At 46.0% G+C, this 19,505-nt stretch overlaps 1 protein-coding gene across 1 annotated transcript in view; it reads right to left on the bottom strand.

The window, feature by feature from the left end:
• POLR2B (RNA polymerase II subunit B) overlaps positions 1-19,505 on the bottom strand; it is a 120,115-nt gene that overhangs the window by 22,116 nt on the left and 78,494 nt on the right. Inside the window, exons 14-17 of the mRNA XM_030194562.1 lie at positions 12,108-12,262; positions 7,604-7,802; positions 6,570-6,738; positions 4,939-5,035 (exon numbers count right to left, since the gene is read on the bottom strand). Of these exons, the coding sequence (XP_030050422.1) occupies positions 4,939-5,035; positions 6,570-6,738; positions 7,604-7,802; positions 12,108-12,262 (620 nt within the window). The remainder of the gene's footprint in view (positions 1-4,938; positions 5,036-6,569; positions 6,739-7,603; positions 7,803-12,107; positions 12,263-19,505) is intronic.

The following is a 19,505-nucleotide window of genomic DNA, read 5'->3' as shown; positions in this document are numbered from 1 at the left end:
TCAAAACCGCTAAGTTCACTAAAGAAATGGCTTTGTCAGATAAAATAGAAAATTTGGAGAATCGACACAGAAGGAGCAACCTCCATTTTAGAGGTATTCCAGAAAGTCCAGAGTACTATGGAGAGATGATTTGGAAACTTTCTTCTGCATTACTGTAAAAAAAAAAAAAGGCAGGATCATCAGTGGCTTGGAAATACATGTCCCAATATATCAAAGGATATAGTGGCGTGTTTCCACAGCTATTCATTAATGTATCAGGGAGACAACAAACAGAATACATTTCCTCTGGGACTCATTCTATTGAAATACACCAACTTATCATCCATAACACTGAAGAAATGGAGAGACATTACAGGAAAGTTGTGTAAGGAACAGATAAGATACAGGTGGGTCATCTCACTTTGACCTGGTGTGTGGGGCACAAGGAAAAACACCGGCTTACAACTAGAAAATCTGCAATCACAATTAATCAAATCACTCGGGCTGTGGTCATGCGAGGATATCCAACAAGAATCGAAAATTACTAAGGATTCACCTCCAAAATGGCAGAGAACACAAGCAGGAAGGAGATGCCTGTGCAGGCAGCTTTGCCAAGCTTTTAGAGGTCACAATGGAGTAAAGTGTTTACTTTAGAAATTTAGATATGGTTGACTAAGATAGCGACACTTAAAGGCCTGAACTCCCCATATAAGCATCATTGCCTTATTATAGAAGTTAAAGAGACTCTTTGAAACAATTTGCTTAGTGTAGGGGACTCATTTGAAGAGAAGAGCTGAGATACCTTACACACTCAGCTTTCCGACTGCATATTTTTTTTTTTTGTTACATTTGTACCCCGCGCTTTCCCACTCATGGCAGGCTCAATGCAGCTTACATGGGGCAATGGAGGATTAAGTGACTTGCCCAGACTCACAAGGAGCTACCTGTGCCTGAAGTGGGAATTGAACTCAGTTCCTCAGGACCAAAGTCCACCACCCTAACCACTAGGCCACTCCTCCACTCCTCCTCCTCTCAACCAAATAAAAAACGTTAGGGGTGTCGAGATACAAAATGAAAGGGAGCTCAAGCCCAGGTAAAGGAAACTATAGTTGACCCCATGGGACGTTTTGTTGCTATTCATGATGTTATACAAGGTTGCCTATACAATTTAGTGTCCGTGTATGCACCTAATGAGAAGCAGAGGAAATTTTATCTAGAATTGGAAAACTGTATATTGCAGCTGGGGGTGGGACATCAGATCATAGGTGGAGATTTTAATATGACTTCACCCTACATTGGACATGAGTACAATATCACAGAAAAGATCGGATAGCCCTCAAGTCGTTTTTGAAAAGGTGAGAGAATTCAACCTCAAAACCCACCAATATACTTTCTACTCAGCTCCTCACAAACATCATTTTCATAGAGACTATTCTGTGATAAAACTATATTGCATTGTGTGTGTCTTGCTCAGTAATCAAGTCTACAGTGTGGTCTAACCATGCTCCAGTGCGGATCACTTGTAAGATGGGAAAGCTTGATAAAAGAAAATCACAGTTCTAGAGACCTGAAGAGTATTCTGGAGGATAAAAGTAATTGTAGAACTGATACCAGCCTATTTTTCTAATAGTAATCAGGACACCTCATTCAGTATGTTATGGGGACAGCTTTAAGGCCTTCATTAAAGGGCACCTTATCAAATGGGCTAGCAGCAGTGGTGTGCTGGAGCAGGCTCTCACAGGCTCGCAAGAGCCGGTTGTTAAATTTTTAAGAATTTTGGGAGCCGGTTGTTAAAGTAAGGCCCTCCATGGCTACTTTAACAACTGGCTCCCAAAATGTGGGCTTGGGCCCCCTGCTGAATTCTCTTTTACTTTGCTGGTGGGGATGCTGAGCCCTGCCAGCCAAGTAAATAGACTGCTGCTGCTCCCAGCTCCTTGTTTCCAGCTCTGAGCAGCAGGCTAGGACTTCTCCAGCATGTGTGAGAAGTTTCAGCATGCTGCTCAGAGCAAGACGTTGGGAGTGGTGGCAGTCCATTTATTGGCTGCCAGCAAAGGTATGCCTAGCGTGCCCGCACGAAGGGAGGGAGGAGAGAGAGGCAAGTGTTTCTCCCCCCCCCCCCCCCCCCCCGGCCACCCTTGGCCCTTCCAACTGCAGAGCTGGCTACGTCCGGAGAAAGAGCCTGTTAAAAATTTACCAGCACACCCCTGGCTAGCAGACAGCACAAACAACGTAATATCAGCAGGATAGGCAGCTACACCAAGAAATAGAACAATGTGAACGGAAATTATTTAGACAACCCAATGAACAGTTGCAAATCAAATTATCTAAACTGAAAGATCAGTTGAAAAGTCTGTGGGCAGGGAAAGTACGACATAACAGATATGATTAACCAAAAATATTTTGAAGAAGGCAACAAAGCCAGCAAGCTGGTAGCATAGCAAGTTAAAGCTAAACAAGAGCAAACTCAGTTAATGTCTATAAGACGAGGGACATTATGTTAGAGATCCAGAACAGCTGAGACAATGCTTTCTTACTTTTTATAAAGTGGAAACTGTACAAAGCAGATCGTAGATAAACCAAAAAATATATTTATTGATATAGTAAAAATCAAAATAAAATAAAGAAATTATACAGTTCAGAAGTGCAAGCTATTCCTCAGGAGATCGCTGCATACTTGAATCAGATTCATTTAAGGAAATTGAAGGAGAAAGATGCTCAACAACTTGATAAGAAAACTGATGTAGATGAAGTTCAGAAAGCTCTCTCAACTCTAAAACTAGGAAAGACTCCAGGATTGGATGGACTGTCCACAAAATTTTATAAGAAATTCTCAAACTTCATTACCCCAAAACTGGCCCAAACATTCTAAAAGGAGTTCCCTTACTGCCATTCATGTTAGAAGCAGGTCTGGCCCAAATTTCAGCATGTGGATCTCTGCTCTCTACTCCAACCCTGTTGCTAAAATTGGAGTTTAAGAAGGATATTCTGATAAATTCCAATTGATGAGGGAGACCTGCCAGGGTTGTCCATTATCTGCCCCTCGTTTGCCCTAGTGGTGGAACCCCTGACGACTCAAATCAGGGCAAATTCAGCAATCAAAAGGAATAATAGTGGGTGGGGTGGAGTATCAAATATCCCTTTTTGAAGACATCATATTAACTGCAGACTTTACCACACTTAGAGGAGCATTTTCAATAAGTCATTTAAGTCCAATTTTGGATATTTTGCACAAAACATCCAAAATCCGAATAGGAAAAAAAGAAGTCATTGTTGACGAAAATATGTCCTTTTTTCAAATATACTGTTTTGAACAATGTTTTTTGTGCTTTGGATGTTTTGTTTTTTGGTCCATTAAAAAAAAAAAAAATTTCCCAACAAACACAAAGTAAATAGACTGCTGCTGCTCCCAGCTCCTTGTTTCCAGCTCTGAGCAGCAGGCTAGGACTTCTCCAGCATGTGTGAGAAGTTTCAGCATGCTGCTCAGAGCAAAATGTAGTGATTCATGCTTAGAAAACAGCGCCCAAAAACAAAACTGCAAAAACCACCACCAAGTCAGAGCAGGCATTAAGATGTTGAAAGAGAGGATTTTTCATGATTGTTTCTTCAAAATCTGCCAGTTTTGATTGCTTTTGAAAGCAGAAAAAAAAGCTTGTGTAGACCCTTAAGCGCTGGTCATGAGAAACTAATATGCACATGTCATAGAAGACCCAAAAGTAAAAGCACACATTGGCATCTGGTTCCACTGTTTAAACATAAGCATCCAAGCTAAAATAAATAAATAAATCTAAAACCGCTTATATTTAGCCCGCAGAAAACAAACGCCAATGTGTGCTTCACGTTTGAGTATTGCCAGGCGCATGAGCACGGGAGCCGAGCTTACCATGGAACTCCTCTGCGCATGCGTCAAACACAATCCTCCTGCCAAAATCCCTAATGCTCAATGCTATCAGTGTTCCTATATTTGAATCTCATTAGCATTGAGCAATAGGAAGTTGTTTCCGAACAGGGCCAGAGTTTTGAGCATCTGGGCCCAAATGTTTTCAGGGAGTGCGTTGAATTCTTTTAAGCAACTAAGAGATTTATATACACTCCCAAGTACTGAGTTTTATCTGTACCTCCAGGTCTGTCACTGGTTGCAGTCTCAACCCATAGAAGGATGACTGAGTGCCAAACCTTCTTCTTAGGAAAAGATTTTGGACAAAGGGTATAGCAAAGTAAAATTATTACTAAGTTATATGGTTTACTGATATGTGATGGAAATTCTACATTGAATTTTATTAACTCCTGGGGAAAAGATGTTGGAGATATTACCAATAAGGAGTGGCTTAGTATTTTGTCAACAATTCTAACTACACAGACTCAAAGTTCGTTTTACTGAACTGTATTCATGATGGAATTGAAAGGACAAGGTCAAAATCTTATTGTGTTTGGCTATTCTCTGAGGGACATAGCTAGATGGTAGAACACTAACAGTACAAGTGTCGACCATTAAACCTAAACTTTGGCAAGCTTACTATCTACGCAAAGTAACTTCTCTCCAATGTGGACACCGGGACGTAATGGGAAAAAAAAAAAAAAGATGGAAACCCTTTTTTGGATTGGTACAATCAGGATAACACTTGAACATTCTGGTGTAGATCAGCTCGAAAGACACTTCATAAGACTTTTGGGTTAGTAAGCTCAATAATTTGGAACCATACAAAGGTCTACATCTATGCTTTTGACTGCTACTACTGAGTTTTAGGTCTTGTTCTGAAATCAATGTTTTTGGATCTCAAATATGTTGTACATCTTAGTTTCTTTTTGGTTGGGGGGGGATTTGATGTTACTTTATTTTATTCTATGAAAACTAAATAATCTAAAAATTAAAAAAACAAAACTGAATAGACCAGATGAGCCAACTGGTCCCCCCTCCCTCTCCCCCTTTATATTGTATACTACAATGCACCCAAGTCAGACCTGAAAAAGCCTCTGTCAACAGCTGAACGATTCATGATGATAGAGTCTTCCTGATTATATCCAGTGTAAGAGGCAATCGCCACAATTGAGTTGATACCTGAAACACATTGAAGCAAATATTACCTGCAGACAAGAGCAGACAAAACACAGTGTACTCATGTTCATGTGTTTCTTATTTACAGAATAGAGTCCTGTTCCAATCAGTACTCCACTATGAATACTGCAAGCAATCTGATACCATCATAACATAGATAGCAAGTTTTTACATAAATTAATGTTATATGTAGTTGTCTTTCTGTTTCGGTGGGCTTTCAGCTCAATTGGAACCAGCACCTACTGGGACAGCTGTATCATAAACCTACTCGCAAATATCCAGATACGCTCATTTTTTAACTCCTTTTCATCAAACTTACGATCTGGTCATTGCAGCACCACTCATCAACCCAGGACTGCAAAAAGCAGCTCCCTTTGTAACCCTCTACACACATGCCCACCTCTCATTCTGAGACTTTGAATGCTGCTTCCAAAAGGTCAAAGAAACAGCTAGGCCTTGACAATAAACCTGGTTCAAACACATGGCATTTTGTAGTTTATAGTTAAGAACTTCCTATACCACCTTTCCAATGAAGTCAAGGCTGTGTACAGGCTAAAAACGTATAGCAGAAAGGAACACCACTGAGTGACAGGAAAGAAGATGTGGACAAAACAGCCATTCATATCCAATAAAACTAGGGAGGAGAGACAAGAATTTAAAAAAAAAAAAAAAAAAAAAAAAAAGGGGGGGGGGGGGGGGGGGGGGAAAGAGACAAGCAGCTGCTATTCCACCACAGATTACTATCCCTAAGGGCATCTGTATTAGGTGGAAAGGAAAACCTGTTCAAAATAGAAAGCATTATCACCGAGTTATTTGACTGAGCTGCTACATGATTATTTTAATTTATAAAAAACTATAAACCACTTTGGCTTTAAATATGGGTAGCATTCAGTAGCACAATCCAGATAAAGATGTTTGGTCATCTTTCCCTGAATATTCAGCAGCACCTAAATATAATCAGGTAATGTTAGCTGGTTAATGTTAGAACAGCCTCTGCTTGTCCTAGTTTAGCGGACGGTGAATATTCAGTGCTGCCAAGCTCTGCTCTGAGCTCTTAAGAATGTCTAAAATTCCACATCTAGCACTGGATACATTTTGTCCAGCTAACAAGCTGGCCAGACAGAATTTAAGAAATCAGGGAGAATTCCGAAATAGAAAGACCTGTGTAGCTGACTCCCAAAAGGTACTTCGGTGAATCTTTTGAATACTGGCCTTGTGGTCTTTATTCCAAGACCAACAATGCATTGCTATCATTACAAAAAACTAAAGACAGCTCTTTGTGGATGACTGTACAACCTACAATTCAAAGAGAAATCATATACCTGAAAATAAAGGATTACATGTCAACCACTCTCTCTATATAAACTGTACTGTCTACTAAAACAAGATAAGAAATTTTTAACCTTTTCAGTTTACTTTCTTTTCTATTCTGTTCTGGTTTTAAAGGGCTAGGAGGTTGTTCTTTCATCTAATAATTTGCACAAAGCTAGAGACATTCAGCAGTGGTTTTTCTACAGTTCACGAATTTGTGTCTTACCTGCAGGCAGCTCTCTGAAGCGAAGGTACTCCATGGAACGTGTTGTCACAAGTGGCTTCTGGGGGTAATACAACACATGGGCCAGGGTGTCCATACGAACATGGAAGTTGGTAATATAAACCCCCATAGCCTGTTTCCCCATAGCAGATTGATATGTGTTCCTAGGAGACTAACAAAGAAAAAGACAGCAGCATCATACAAAATGTCAAAGCACTATGTACTACCACCAAAACACAAGTTCTGAAATGCAATAAGCATCACTAAACCAAATTCCCTTTGGAAAAAAAAATAAATATACAGGGTTGGTCTTTTTTAACTATTGAGTTGGATAAGGAGTGATATCCTACAAGTGTTTCTGCTTAGAAGTTGGAAAGAAATAACTGAGCAGACTGAACAGGTCAGATACTCCTGTGCTGCAGTCATCTATAATACTACTCAGCCACAAACTATGGGGCCTTTTAATAAGCTGCGCAGGCACCTACACGCGCCAATTCGGAACTACCACCCGGCTACTGCATGGCCCAGGTGGTAATTTCATTTTGTACGCACGTGCAGTAAGCTTGCCGCAAATTTTCCAGCGTGCGGCACTAACCGGGCGGTAATCCTCATTGTATGCAAACTGATTACCGCCCGGTTAACGCGCGAGACCTTACCACTAAGTGAATGGGTGGCGGTAAGGTCTCAGGCCCAAAATGGATGCGCACCAATTTTCATTTTGCTGCATGTCCATTTTCAGCCCAAACAAAAAAAAAAAAAAAAAGGGGGGGGGGGGGGGGGCTTTTTTGCAGGCACGCTGAAAAATGGACCTGTGCACATCCAATACACGCGTCTACAACAGCGCAGGCCATTTTTTGTCGTACCTTAGTAAAAGGACCCCTAGGTAAACATCTATGGCACTACACTGCATTGCCAGGAGCTACACAGGGTCAGCCTTGTAACAGTAATACACATTAAGTTCCATCTCCAAACTCACCGATATACAAAACAACCTGGATCTCAAGTTTGAAAGCAGGAGAATTAAATAATCTACACACCTGGTTGTGATCTGGGAATGGAATGATAGATGCACACACCCCCAAGATCATGGATGGGTGAATCTCACAGTGTGTGTAAGTTGAGCAGTAAGCCACTCCCTTTTCCTGAAGGTCATCTGGGGTCATTGCTAACATCACTGTCTCTTCCTCTAGTGTGTCAATATATTCCACCACACCGCTGGCCACCAGATCCTGCCAACTGAACACACACAAAGCAACTTCACATGTACCTTTGTCTGAGCTTCTCTTATTCTGTATATGTTTGAACAATCTCATTTAAGTGACATTACACTAACTAACTCAATTTTTAAAAGCCTCTTATCTATTTCTAACGAAACTTATACATGGTGAGACACCTTTGTGGTGTCACTGGTGCCACCAGGCAGTGAGGACCTATACAGTGACCCTGGGTATACCTGGATATTGGTTATTTCCTGGGGGAACCATAGGTGGAGAGAGAAGTAATATAAATCCCAGCTAAACACTGGAGTTTAGATATTCTTAAATGGCAGTCATCTGAACCCTGTTACAATTAGAGATATTTGGCTAAGTGCCAGGAAATGCTATGTGTAGCTTTGCGCATTTGGTTCTTTTACAGGATTGCTCACAGGGAACATGGAAGGTGTAATTCTGACAGCTGGGGGAAGGCGCAAAGAGCCTACCAAACCTACAGTAAACTGAGCCCTGGAGAGGAATCATGGGGAGTACTGTGAGGTATAGTTGCAAGGAGCCCCAATCAGAAACAGAAACTCTCTGGACCTAGTTCTGTAGAGTCAGCTGGGAGAGGGTGGGGCAAAGCCTACGTGAGCAGCTGCAATAGAGGAAACCATCCAGGAGAAAGAAAGGTAAAGCAGCAGGATACATCTTGCAGGTAGACACCAGAAGCTAACCTGGACCTTGGTAGCCTGTTTGCTACTGCCTAAGGTATTTTTGGAAATATGTTGTCTCCCTGGACATTAACTGAACTTTGATGGTGAATTAATGAAAAGATACCAGCCTCATGGTTTAATTTTTTTGGACACTGTGTTTTTTTGTTGAAGGGAGTCGTTGTTGAGTTGTTTGGGTTTGTGGGAGGGCTCCCTGACGTGAAAGAGAAATGGGTGGAAGCTGAGCCTTCCTCTCTGCTCTGGGAAAGCCCTGCCGGAGTAGAGGTGTGCAATGGGCAGCAGCCGTTTAAAAGGAATCTCGAAAGAAATACCAGTTTGAACTGAATTTTGAACATAATGCCAACCAGGAACTGGAGTTGGGAACTGTAGGAGTAGTGCTGCTAAAGAACTGGTGTCAGGTATGTGGAAAGGAATTTACAAACTGACATTGCATAGCAGAGGTTGTACAATGCTTTAAAGGTAAACACCCTGCTTGTAATGAGAATTCTATGAGTTAACTTTGGATTACTATTGCTATGAGCATGGAATGTTTGCCTGAGTAATAGTGCTGGGAGAAAATCATGGTGTCCCATTGATTTCCTCAATTCCCTTTGCTTAGCCAATTGGAAGGGCTGGAATAAAAATGTGGCACAGATCTGAACTGTTTTACCTGCTTTGAATTCTGCTCTAAGCCTAATTCTCCTTGAAGGGAAGTTGTGTTTTGAGAGGCCTGGAAGAGAGAAGGGAAGCCTTTTTCCTCCATGCTGCACCCTGAGCAGTGACTCCCAGTCTGTGCGTGCCCTAGGTAGTGGCCTAGTTGTCACAATGGGAACATATGCACATTGATGAGCCCATTTGGATCCAAGCCCAATACAGTCAGTCAGGATCCCTTTGAACCTCTGGATATGTATTAAAAATTTGGTGTGGCTCCAAAACGAAACACAAGTTACTGGGACAGGGGAACAAACTATCTCCTAAGTCGTCTTCCTTTCACAAAGTAGGGTTTAAAAAATGGTAGAAAGAACCCAAAGAAAAAAAAAAGGAGAAAACAAAAACAACAATCTTCACTTGTGTTCCTTTTAAAAGAATGTTGGGGGGGGAGCATTACAGATCAGAGAGCAGGTTTAACCTATACATTGCTGAACCCCCCCCCCCCCCCCCCCCCCACCCTCCGATATTCAAAATCATTTAACTGGCCATAAACAGCACCTTGTCGGTTAAATGGCACTTAACCGGCAATCCAGCAATATTCAGCAAAGGATAGCCAGTTATCCCCCGCTGAATATCACCAGTTAGTGCATGGGAGATAACCGGCTATATTGCACGATATAGCTGGCTATCCCAATTATTCAATTCATATTCAGCTAATCTAAACTGCTTAAATAGCTGATATACCTTTTGCTGGTTTAAAGTTATGCATCTATCTTCGAATATCAACAAATGGTTAACTTTAAACCATCTAAAAATAAACTGGTTATTCAATGCCAGTCACCGGAAACGGCCCAGCATTGAATATCCGGGATGACCACCGACCGCGGGAGTTAGCCGGGCTTCCCCCCACAGTATGTATATTGGTCCCACATTAAACAACTTGTTCTACGGGCTGGCAAACTACTGCCTCTGTAGCTTAAATGTAAAGAAACAATTGATCTTGAAGAAAATAGAGAAGCCCATCGACAAATTAAAATAATCCTGCAGCTTTTTATGGATTTAGAGATGGTAAAAAAAGGCCTGCCCCTGTGCTGCTTGAAAGCAAAACCTTTATTGGGATAGCTCCTCAGAATTAAACTGTAGTATGGATACAGAATTTACATGTCTTTCCAAGTCTCATTGCAAAACAGTTTCGAAGGGGAGAAGACCAAGCAAAACTGTAAAAAGAACAGGCAATAAAACCAGTTAAACCTTAATGGTTTAAGAAAGGTGGGAGTCAAAAAGCACTTAGTATAAAAACTCTAATAAGACACTGGAGGTGATTTTACAAAGGTGGAGGTGCCATTTACACATTTGAAAAACTTATTTAAAAACAATGAAAGTGGTAAACATGTTTGAAGTAGCAATTTTAGAAAAAGGTGCCAGTGATGTATGTATGGGGCTACGCATGCAGATTTAGAGGGGATGTGGTTTTAGAGGACCTTGAAAATATAAATGGTTTGAGTGTTTTATAATAGCAATACATGAATATTTTCAAACATCTCAAATGTCAACATTCACCTACTTGGAGTCAAATGTAACCGAGATAACTCCTCATTTGGCCTAGGCCAGTGCTTATCCCTCAGGTTTAAAACACTGCAAAATGGCTAAAAATTTTAAATTAGAGCTTGGCTTCTTAGCTGGCCTGCTGTTTAAGTTCAGTTTCAGAAATTCCAGCGTTCACACGTGTGAAATACAAAACCCTAAGTGATGCCACTTTTTTTTTTTTTTTTTTTACTGTGGGTTTACACGTATTTTACACTAGGCTTCAACGTTTGGTGTACCTTTTGTAAAAACACTTTGCAAATTTTGAATAGCTGAGTTTGGATTTCCTTTCCAGATAACCTATACAAAATTGAGCTTACTGTGGGCTTCAATATGACCCTTTATACCAATATAGGCAAAGCATACAAATATTTCCATTAGAATTAAATGCACAAAAAGCCTAACAGATCTAAAATATGTATTATGGTATGTACAGTGGTTCAAAGGTCTATAAGACTGTAGATGCATTCAAATACTTTATTATCTTTCCCAATATAATTTACTAGTTCAAAGATCACGTTTTTGCTGATAGTACTATGATCCCCTCTAAGAATGTCCAATATCAAATTCCCATAAAGAAGTCCAAATTGAACTGTAAAACAAATTTCTTGTATAATTTTAAGAAACAGTCTACAAGAGACAGCGAAGATGCTTACTTGTAATAGGAGTTCTTTACAGACAGCAGGGGAAAACCGCTATACTTCATGCTGACATCACCAATGGAACCAGAACTCTCTTCCAGCTCAGAGAAGCTCTTTTAGGTTTCTCTGAGTCTGTGTGGGGGTTCCTGCACTGTCTCTCCCCCATAATCTGCCAAACTCAGACAGACCATTTTAGCCCAGTATTTGGCATGCCCCGTTTGTGTACTTCGTGCATGTGCCAGAATCAGGGAATGTGGCCCATTCCTTGCCATACCCTTCCAGTTTCTGTAGTATATAGCTCTGAGACACAATGAATCTGGGCTGGCATCCTTAACCAAAGACAATTGATCCTTTGCAAGCATGAGAAGGAAGCAAACAGGGTTATAAGGCAGCCAGAGTTTTACGATCTTAAGGGTTCCTTGAAACAGCTGACATACGAAACATGGTTCATGTCGGGACTCGAAAAAGATCCTAACAAGCTAAGTTTTGATGACATGATTTCATGTTTGGTTAAAAAATTGTGTGCAATGATAAGATCAATTGGACTATAATTAAACAGACTCTGGTCTGTACTATGTCCTTAAAAGAATACAAGCACATTTTAAAAAAATTTATTGCATTGTTCTGGATAAGTGAGAACTTCAAATATTATGGCTACTCTGTGGATTTCTAGTTAAAGATACCTGGGTGGAGACATTTTGCGTGTCCATTTTTTCATTTGTAACACTGAATTTTCTGAACGTAAGCATTAGAGATGGGTACCTGTAGTTATTATACTCCCGCTCCTTTAATTGATCAATATGTCTCTTCTTCAGTAGCAACTTTTGCTTTTCAACAATGAGCAGTGGCCTACAGATGCGGCCTGCATCCGTGTAGATTCGAATCTCTCGCTCCCTGATGTCTCTGATCATAGAGACCTAGAATAAACAAGCAAAACAGACGGAAGGCAATAAAATATGTTATCCTCTTAAAATCAACAGAATTCTTTTCAAAAATGAATTTTAAGAAATGTGTAAACCCTTTCAAAATCATAGGTGCTTGGACATTCCTGTTTAGCTTTATATGAAATGGGTACAAGCACCTTGCTTTGTCAGACAAAATATATGGATGAAATCTTAAGGAGAAATTTTTTGCTGCACTGTTGCTACTAGAAAGCGAATGCTACATACCTGTAGAAGGTATTCTCCGAGGACAGCAGGCTGATTGTTCTCACTGATGGGTGACGTCCTCGGCAGCCCCCTCCATCGGAAAGTTTACTAGCAAAGGCCTTTGCTAGTCCTCGCGCGCCCATGCGCACCGCGCATGCGCGGCCGTCTTCCCGCCCGAAACCGGCTCGAGCCGGCCAGTCCAGTATGTAGCAAGACAATACACTTCAAGGGAAGACTCAACTCCAAAGGGGAGGCGGGCGGGTTTGTGAGAACAATCAGCCTGCTGTCCTCGGAGAATACCTTCTACAGGTATGTAGCATTCGCTTTCTCCGAGGACAAGCAGGCTGCTTGTTCTCACTGATGGGGTATCCCTAGCCCCCAGGCTCACTCAAAACAACAACCATGGTCAATTGGGCCTCGCAACGGCGAGGACATAACTGAGATTGACCTAAAAAATTTACCAACTAACTGAGAGTGTAGCCTGGAACAGAACAAACAGGGCCCTCGGGGGGTGGAGTTGGATCCTAAAGCCCAAACAGGTTCTGAAGAACTGACTGCCCGAACCGACTGTCGCGTCGGGTATCCTGCTGCAGGCAGTAATGAGATGTGAATGTGTGGACAGATGACCACGTCGCAGCTTTGCAAATTTCTTCAATGGAGGCTGACTTCAAGTGGGCTACCGACGCAGCCATGGCTCTAACATTATGAGCCGTGACATGACCCTCAAGAGCCAGCCCCGCCTGGGCGTAAGTGAAGGAAATGCAATCTGCTAGCCAATTGGATATGGTGCGTTTCCCCACAGCCACTCCCCTCCTATTGGGATCAAAAGAAACAAACAATTGGGCGGACTGTCTGTGGGGCTGTGTCCGCTCCAGGTAGAAGGCCAATGCTCTCTTGCAGTCCAATGTGTGCAGCTGACGTTCAGCAGGGCAGGAATGAGGACGGGGAAAGAATGTTGGCAAGACAATTGACTGGTTCAGATGGAACTCCGACACAACCTTTGGCAAGAACTTAGGGTGAGTGCGGAGGACTACTCTGTTATGATGAAATTTGGTGTAAGGGGCCTGGGCTACCACGGCCTGAAGCTCACTGACTCTACGAGCTGAAGTAACTGCCACCAAGAAAATGATCTTCCAGGTCAAGTACTTCAGATGGCAGGAGTTCAGTGGCTCAAAAGGAGGTTTCATCAGCTGGGTGAGAACGACATTGAGATCCCATGACACTGTAGGAGGCTTGACAGGGGGCTTTGACAAAAGCAAGCCTCTCATGAAGCGAACAACTAAAGGCTGTCCTGAGATCAGCTTACCTTCCACATGGTAATGGTAAGCACTGATTGCACTAAGGTGAACCCTTACAGAGTTGGTCTTGAGACCAGACTCAGACAAGTGCAGAAGGTATTCAAGCAGGGTCTGTGTAGGACAAGAGCGAGGATCTAGGGCCTTGCTGTCACACCAGACGGCAAACCTCCTCCAATGGAAGAAGTAACTTCTCTTAGTGGAATCTTTCCTGGAAGCAAGCAAGATGCGGGAGACACCCTCGGACAGACCCAAAGAGGCAAAGTCTACGCCCTCAACATCCAGGCCGTAAGAGCCAGCGACTGGAGGCTGGGATGCAGAAGTGCCCCTTCGTCCTGTGTGATGAGGGTCGGAAAACACTCCAATCTCCACGGTTCTTCGGAGGACAACTCCAGAAGAAGAGGGAACCAGATCTGACACGGCCAAAAAGGAGCAATCAGAATCATGGTGCCTCGGTCTTGCTTGAGTTTCAACAAAGTCTTCCCCACCAGAGGTATGGGAGGATAAGCATACAGCAGGCCCTCCCCCCAGTCCAGGAGGAAGGCATCCGATGCCAGTCTGCCGTGGGCCTGAAGCCTGGAACAGAACTGAGGGACTTTGTGGTTCACTCGAGATGCGAAGAGATCTACCAAGGGGGTGCCCCACACCTGGAAGATCTGTCGTACCACACGGGAATTGAGCGACCACTCGTGAGGTTGCATAATCCTGCTCAACCTGTCGGCCAGACTGTTGTTTACGCCTGCCAGATATGTGGCTTGGAGCCCCATGCCGTGACGGCGAGCCCAGAGCCACATGCTGACGGCTTCCTGACACAGGGGGCGAGATCCGGTGCCCCCCTGCTTGTTGACATAGTACATGGCAACCTGGTTGTCTGTCTGAATTTGGATAATTTGGTGGGACAGCCGATCTCTGAAAGCCTTCAGAGCGTTCCAGATCGCTCGTAACTCCAGGAGATTGATCTGCAGATCGCGTTCCTGGAGGGACCAGCTTCCTTGGGTGTGAAGCCCATCGACATGAGCTCCCCATCCCAGGAGGGACGCATCCGTGGTCAGCACCTTTTGTGGCTGAGGAATTTGGAAGGGACGTCCCAGAGTCAAATTGGAGCAAATCGTCCACCAATATAGGGATTTGAGAAAACTCGTGGACAGGTGGATCACGTCCTCTAGACCCCCAGCGGCCTGATACCACTGGGAGGCTAGGGTCCATTGAGCAGATCTCATGTGAAGACGGGCCATGGGCGTCACATGAACTGTGGAGGCCATGTGGCCCAGCAATCTCAACATCTGCCGAGCTGTGATCTGCTGGGACGCTCGCACCCGCGAGACGAGGGACAACAAGTTGGTGGCTCTCGTCTCTGGGAGATAGGCGCGAGCCGTCCGAGAATCCAGCAGAGCTCCTATGAATTCGAGTCTCTGCACTGGGAGAAGATGGGACTTTGGATAATTTATCACAAACCCCAGTAGCTCCAGGAGGCGAATAGTCATCTGCATGGACTGCAGGGCTCCTGCCTCGGATGTGTTCTTCACCAGCCAATTGTCGAGATATGGGAACACGTGCACCCCCAGCCTGCGAAGTGCCGCTGCTACTACAGCCAAGCACTTTGTGAACACCCTGGGCGCAGCGGCGAGCCCAAAGGGTAGCACACAGTACTGGAAGTGGCGTGTGCCCAGCTGAAATCGCAGATACTGTCTGTGAGCTGGCAGTATCGGGATGTGAGTGTAGGCATCCTTCAAGTCCAGAGAGCATAGCCAATCGTTTTGCTGAATCATGGGGAGGAGGGTGCCCAGGGAAAGCATCCTGAACTTTTCTTTTACGAGATATTTGTTCAGGGCCCTTAGGTCTAGGATGGGACGCATCCCCCCTGTTTTCTTTTCCACAAGGAAGTACCTGGAATAGAATCCCAGCCCTTCCTGCCCGGATGGCACGGGCTCGACCGCATTGGCGCTGAGAAGGGCGGAGAGTTCCTCTGCAAGTACCTGCTTGTGCTGGAAGCTGTAAGACTGAGCTCCCGGTGGACAATTTGGAGGTTTTGAGGCCAAATTGAGGGTGTATCCTTGCCGGACTATTTGCAGAACCCACTGATCGGAGGTTATGAGAGGCCACCTTTGGTGAAAAGCTATCAACCTCCCCCCGACCGGCAGGTCGCCCGGCACTGACACTTGGATGTCGGCTATGCCCTGCTGGAGCCAGTCAAAAGCTCGCCCCTTGCTTTTGCTGGGGAGCCGCGGGGCCTTGCTGAGGCGCACGCTGCTGACGAGAGCGAGCGCGCTGGGGCTTAGCCTGGGCCGCAGGCTGTCGGGAAGGAGGATTGTACCTACGCTTACCAGAAGCATAGGGACCAGTCTTCCTTCCCCCGAAAAATCTTCTACCTGTAGAGGTAGATGCTGAAGGCTGCCGGCGGGAGAACTTGTCGAATGCGGTGTCCCGCTGGTGGAGAGACTCTACCACCTGCTCGACTTTTTCCCCAAAAATGTTGTCCGCACGGCAAGGCGAGTCCGCAATCCGCTGCTGGATTCTATTCTCCAGGTCGGCGGCACGCAGCCATGAGAGCCTGCGCATCACCACACCTTGAGCAGCGGCCCTGGACGCAACATCAAAAGTGTCAAACTCCTCTGGCCAGGAATTTTCTGCACGCCTTCAGCTGCCTGACCACCTCCTGAAAAGGCTTGGCTTGCTCAGGGGGAAGAGCATCAACCAAGCCCGCCAACTGCCGCACATTGTTCCGCATGTGTATGCTCGTGTAGAGCTGGTAGGACTGGATCTTGGCCACGAGCATAGAAGAATGGTAGGCCTTCCTCCCAAAGGAGTCTAAGGTTCTAGGGTCTTTGCCCGGGGGCGCCGAAGCATGCTCCCTAGAACTCTTAGCCTTCTTTAGGGCCAAATCCACAACTCCAGAGTCATGAGGCAACTGAGTGCGCATCAGCTCTGGGTCCCCATGGATCCGGTACTGGGACTCGATCTTCTTGGGAATGTGGGGATTACTTAATGGCTTGGTCCAGTTCGCAAGCAATGTCTTTTTCAGGACATGGTGCAAGGGAACAGTGGACGCTTCCTTAGGTGGAGAAGGATAGTCCAGGAGCTCAAACATTTCAGCCCTGGGCTTGTCCTCCACAACCACCGGGAAGGGGATGGCCGTAGACATCTCCCGGACAAAGGAAGCGAAAGACAGACTCTCAGGAGGAGAAAGCTGCCTTTCAGGAGAGGGAGTGGGATCAGAAGGAAGACCCCCAGACTCCTCGTCAGAGAAATATCTGGGGTCTTCTTCGTCCTCCCACGAGGCCTCACCCTCGGTGTCAGACACAAGTTCACGGACCTGTGTCTGCAACCTCGCCCGGCTCAACTCCGTGGAGCCACGTCCACGATGGGGGCGTCGAGAGGTAGACTCCCTCGCCCGCATCGGCGAAGCTCCCTCCGCCGACGTAGTCGGGGAGCCTTCCTGGGAGGTGGCCGCGGTCGGCACCGCACACGGTACCGACGTCGGGGACCTCAACCTGGGCGATGGACCAGCCGGCGCCACGCTCGACGGTACCGGAGGCGCAAGCACCGCCGGTACCGGAGGGGTAGGGCGCAACAGCTCTCCCAGAATCTCTGGGAGAACGGCCCGGAGGCTCTCGTTCAGAGTGGCTGCAGAAAAAGGCTGAGAGGTCGATGCAGGCGTCGACGTCAGAACCTGTTCCGGGCGAGGAGGCTGTTCCGGGCTGTCCAGAGTGGAGCGCATCGACACCTCCTGAACAGAGGGTGAGCGGTCCTCTCGGTGCCGATGCCTGCTGGGTGCCGACTCCCTCGGCGACCCAGAGCTCTCGGTGCCGACACGGGGAGGAGACCGGTGTCGATGCTTCTTCGACTTCTTCCGAAGCATGTCACCGGAGCTCCCCGGCACCGACGAGGAGGACGTAGAATCCATCCGTCGCTTCCTCGGGGCCGAGACCGAAGAGGGTCGATCCCGGGGGGGCTGTACCGCAGGAGCCCTCAGGGTAGGAGGAGACCCACCCGAAGGCTCACCGCCACCAGCAGGGGAATGGACAGCCCTCACCTGCACTCCTGACGATGCACCTCCGTCCGACGACATCAGCAGACGAAGTCTCGGTACCACCGACGTCGATGCAGTCGCCCGATGCCTCGGCGCCGATGCAGAGGTCCTATGCCTCGATGCAGTCGATGGAGCGGCAGCCAAGGAAGATGGTCCGGACGCTGACGACGTCGATGCACTCGATGCCTCCGGTGCCGATGCCGACGAAGAGCCCGAGAACAAAACGTTCCACTGGGCTAATCTCGCTACCTGAGTCCGCCTTTGTAACAGGGAACACAGACTGCAGTTCTGAGGGCGGTGCTGGGCCCCTAGACACTGAAGACACGCAGAGTGCCTATCAGTGAGCGAGATTACCTGGGCGCACTGGGTGCACTTCTTGAAGCCGCTGGAAGGCTTCGATGTCATGGGCGGAAAAATCACGCCGGCGAAATCAAAGGCCGAAATGGCGAAAATTGAAGCACCAAAATTTAAAGGGAGAAAAATCTCGACCGAGGCCAAACAAGGCCTACCCCGACAACGAAAGAAAACTTACGGGGCAAAAGCTGTGAAAATTACGGGAAGGGCAGAAAACCCGAAAGGGTCTTCCAGAACACTTCCGGAGCGCTTCCCGAACTTTTTCAACGAAAAACAAGGAAAAAACACGTCGAAAAGGACGCGCGAGGTCGACTCTCTGGGGCACGAACGGCGTAACACGACCGTACCGAGCGCGGACGAAAGAAGACTGGCCGGCTCGAGCCGGTTTCGTGCGGGAAGACGGCCGCGCATGCGCGGTGCGCATGGGCGCGCGAGGACTAGCAAAGGCCTTTGCTAGTAAACTTTCCGATGGAGGGGGCTGCCGAGGACGTCACCCATCAGTGAGAACAAGCAGCCTGCTTGTCCTCGGAGAATGTGATTTCATTGTAGAAAGTGCTTGTCTGACATTGCTGCCTGGATGTCTCAACGCCACCTGAAATTAAATATGACCAAAACCGAGCTTCTCATTTTCCCCCCCAAACCCACCTCCCCGCTCCCCCCGTTTTCTATTTCTGTTGATGGTTCTCTCATTCTCCCTGTCTCCTCAGCTCGAAACCTTGGGGTCATCTTTGACTCTTCTCTCTCCTTCTCTGCTCATATCCAGCAGACCGCCAAGACCTGTCGTTTCTTTCTTTACAACATCCGTAAAATCCGCCCCTTTCTTTCCGAGCACTCTACCAAAACCCTCATCCACACCCTTGTCACCTCTCGTTTAGACTACTGCAATCTGCTTCTTGCTGGCCTCCCACTTAGTCACCTCTCCCCTCTCCAGTCGGTTCAAAACTCTGCTGCCCGTCTCATCTTCCGCCAGGGTCGCTTTACTCATACTACCCCTCTCCTCAAGACCCTTCACTGGCTCCCTATCCGTTTTCGCATCCTGTTCAAACTTCTTCTACTAACCTATAAATGTATTCACTCTGCTGCTCCCCAGTATCTCTCCACACTCGTCCTTCCCTACACCCCTTCCCGTGCACTCCGCTCCATGGATAAATCCTTCTTATCTGTTCCCTTCTCCACTACTGCCAACTCCAGACTTCGCGCCTTCTGTCTCGCTGCACCCTACGCCTGGAATAAACTTCCTGAGCCCCTACGTCTTGCCCCATCCTTGGCCACCTTTAAATCTAGACTGAAAGCCCACCTCTTTAACATTGCTTTTGACTCGTAACCACTTGTA

This window comes from Microcaecilia unicolor, chromosome 2, assembly GCF_901765095.1.
Source record: "Microcaecilia unicolor chromosome 2, aMicUni1.1, whole genome shotgun sequence".
In the NCBI taxonomy this organism is placed as follows: Eukaryota; Metazoa; Chordata; class Amphibia; order Gymnophiona; family Siphonopidae; genus Microcaecilia; species Microcaecilia unicolor.
This window is presented reverse-complemented; position numbering and strand designations above follow the sequence as displayed.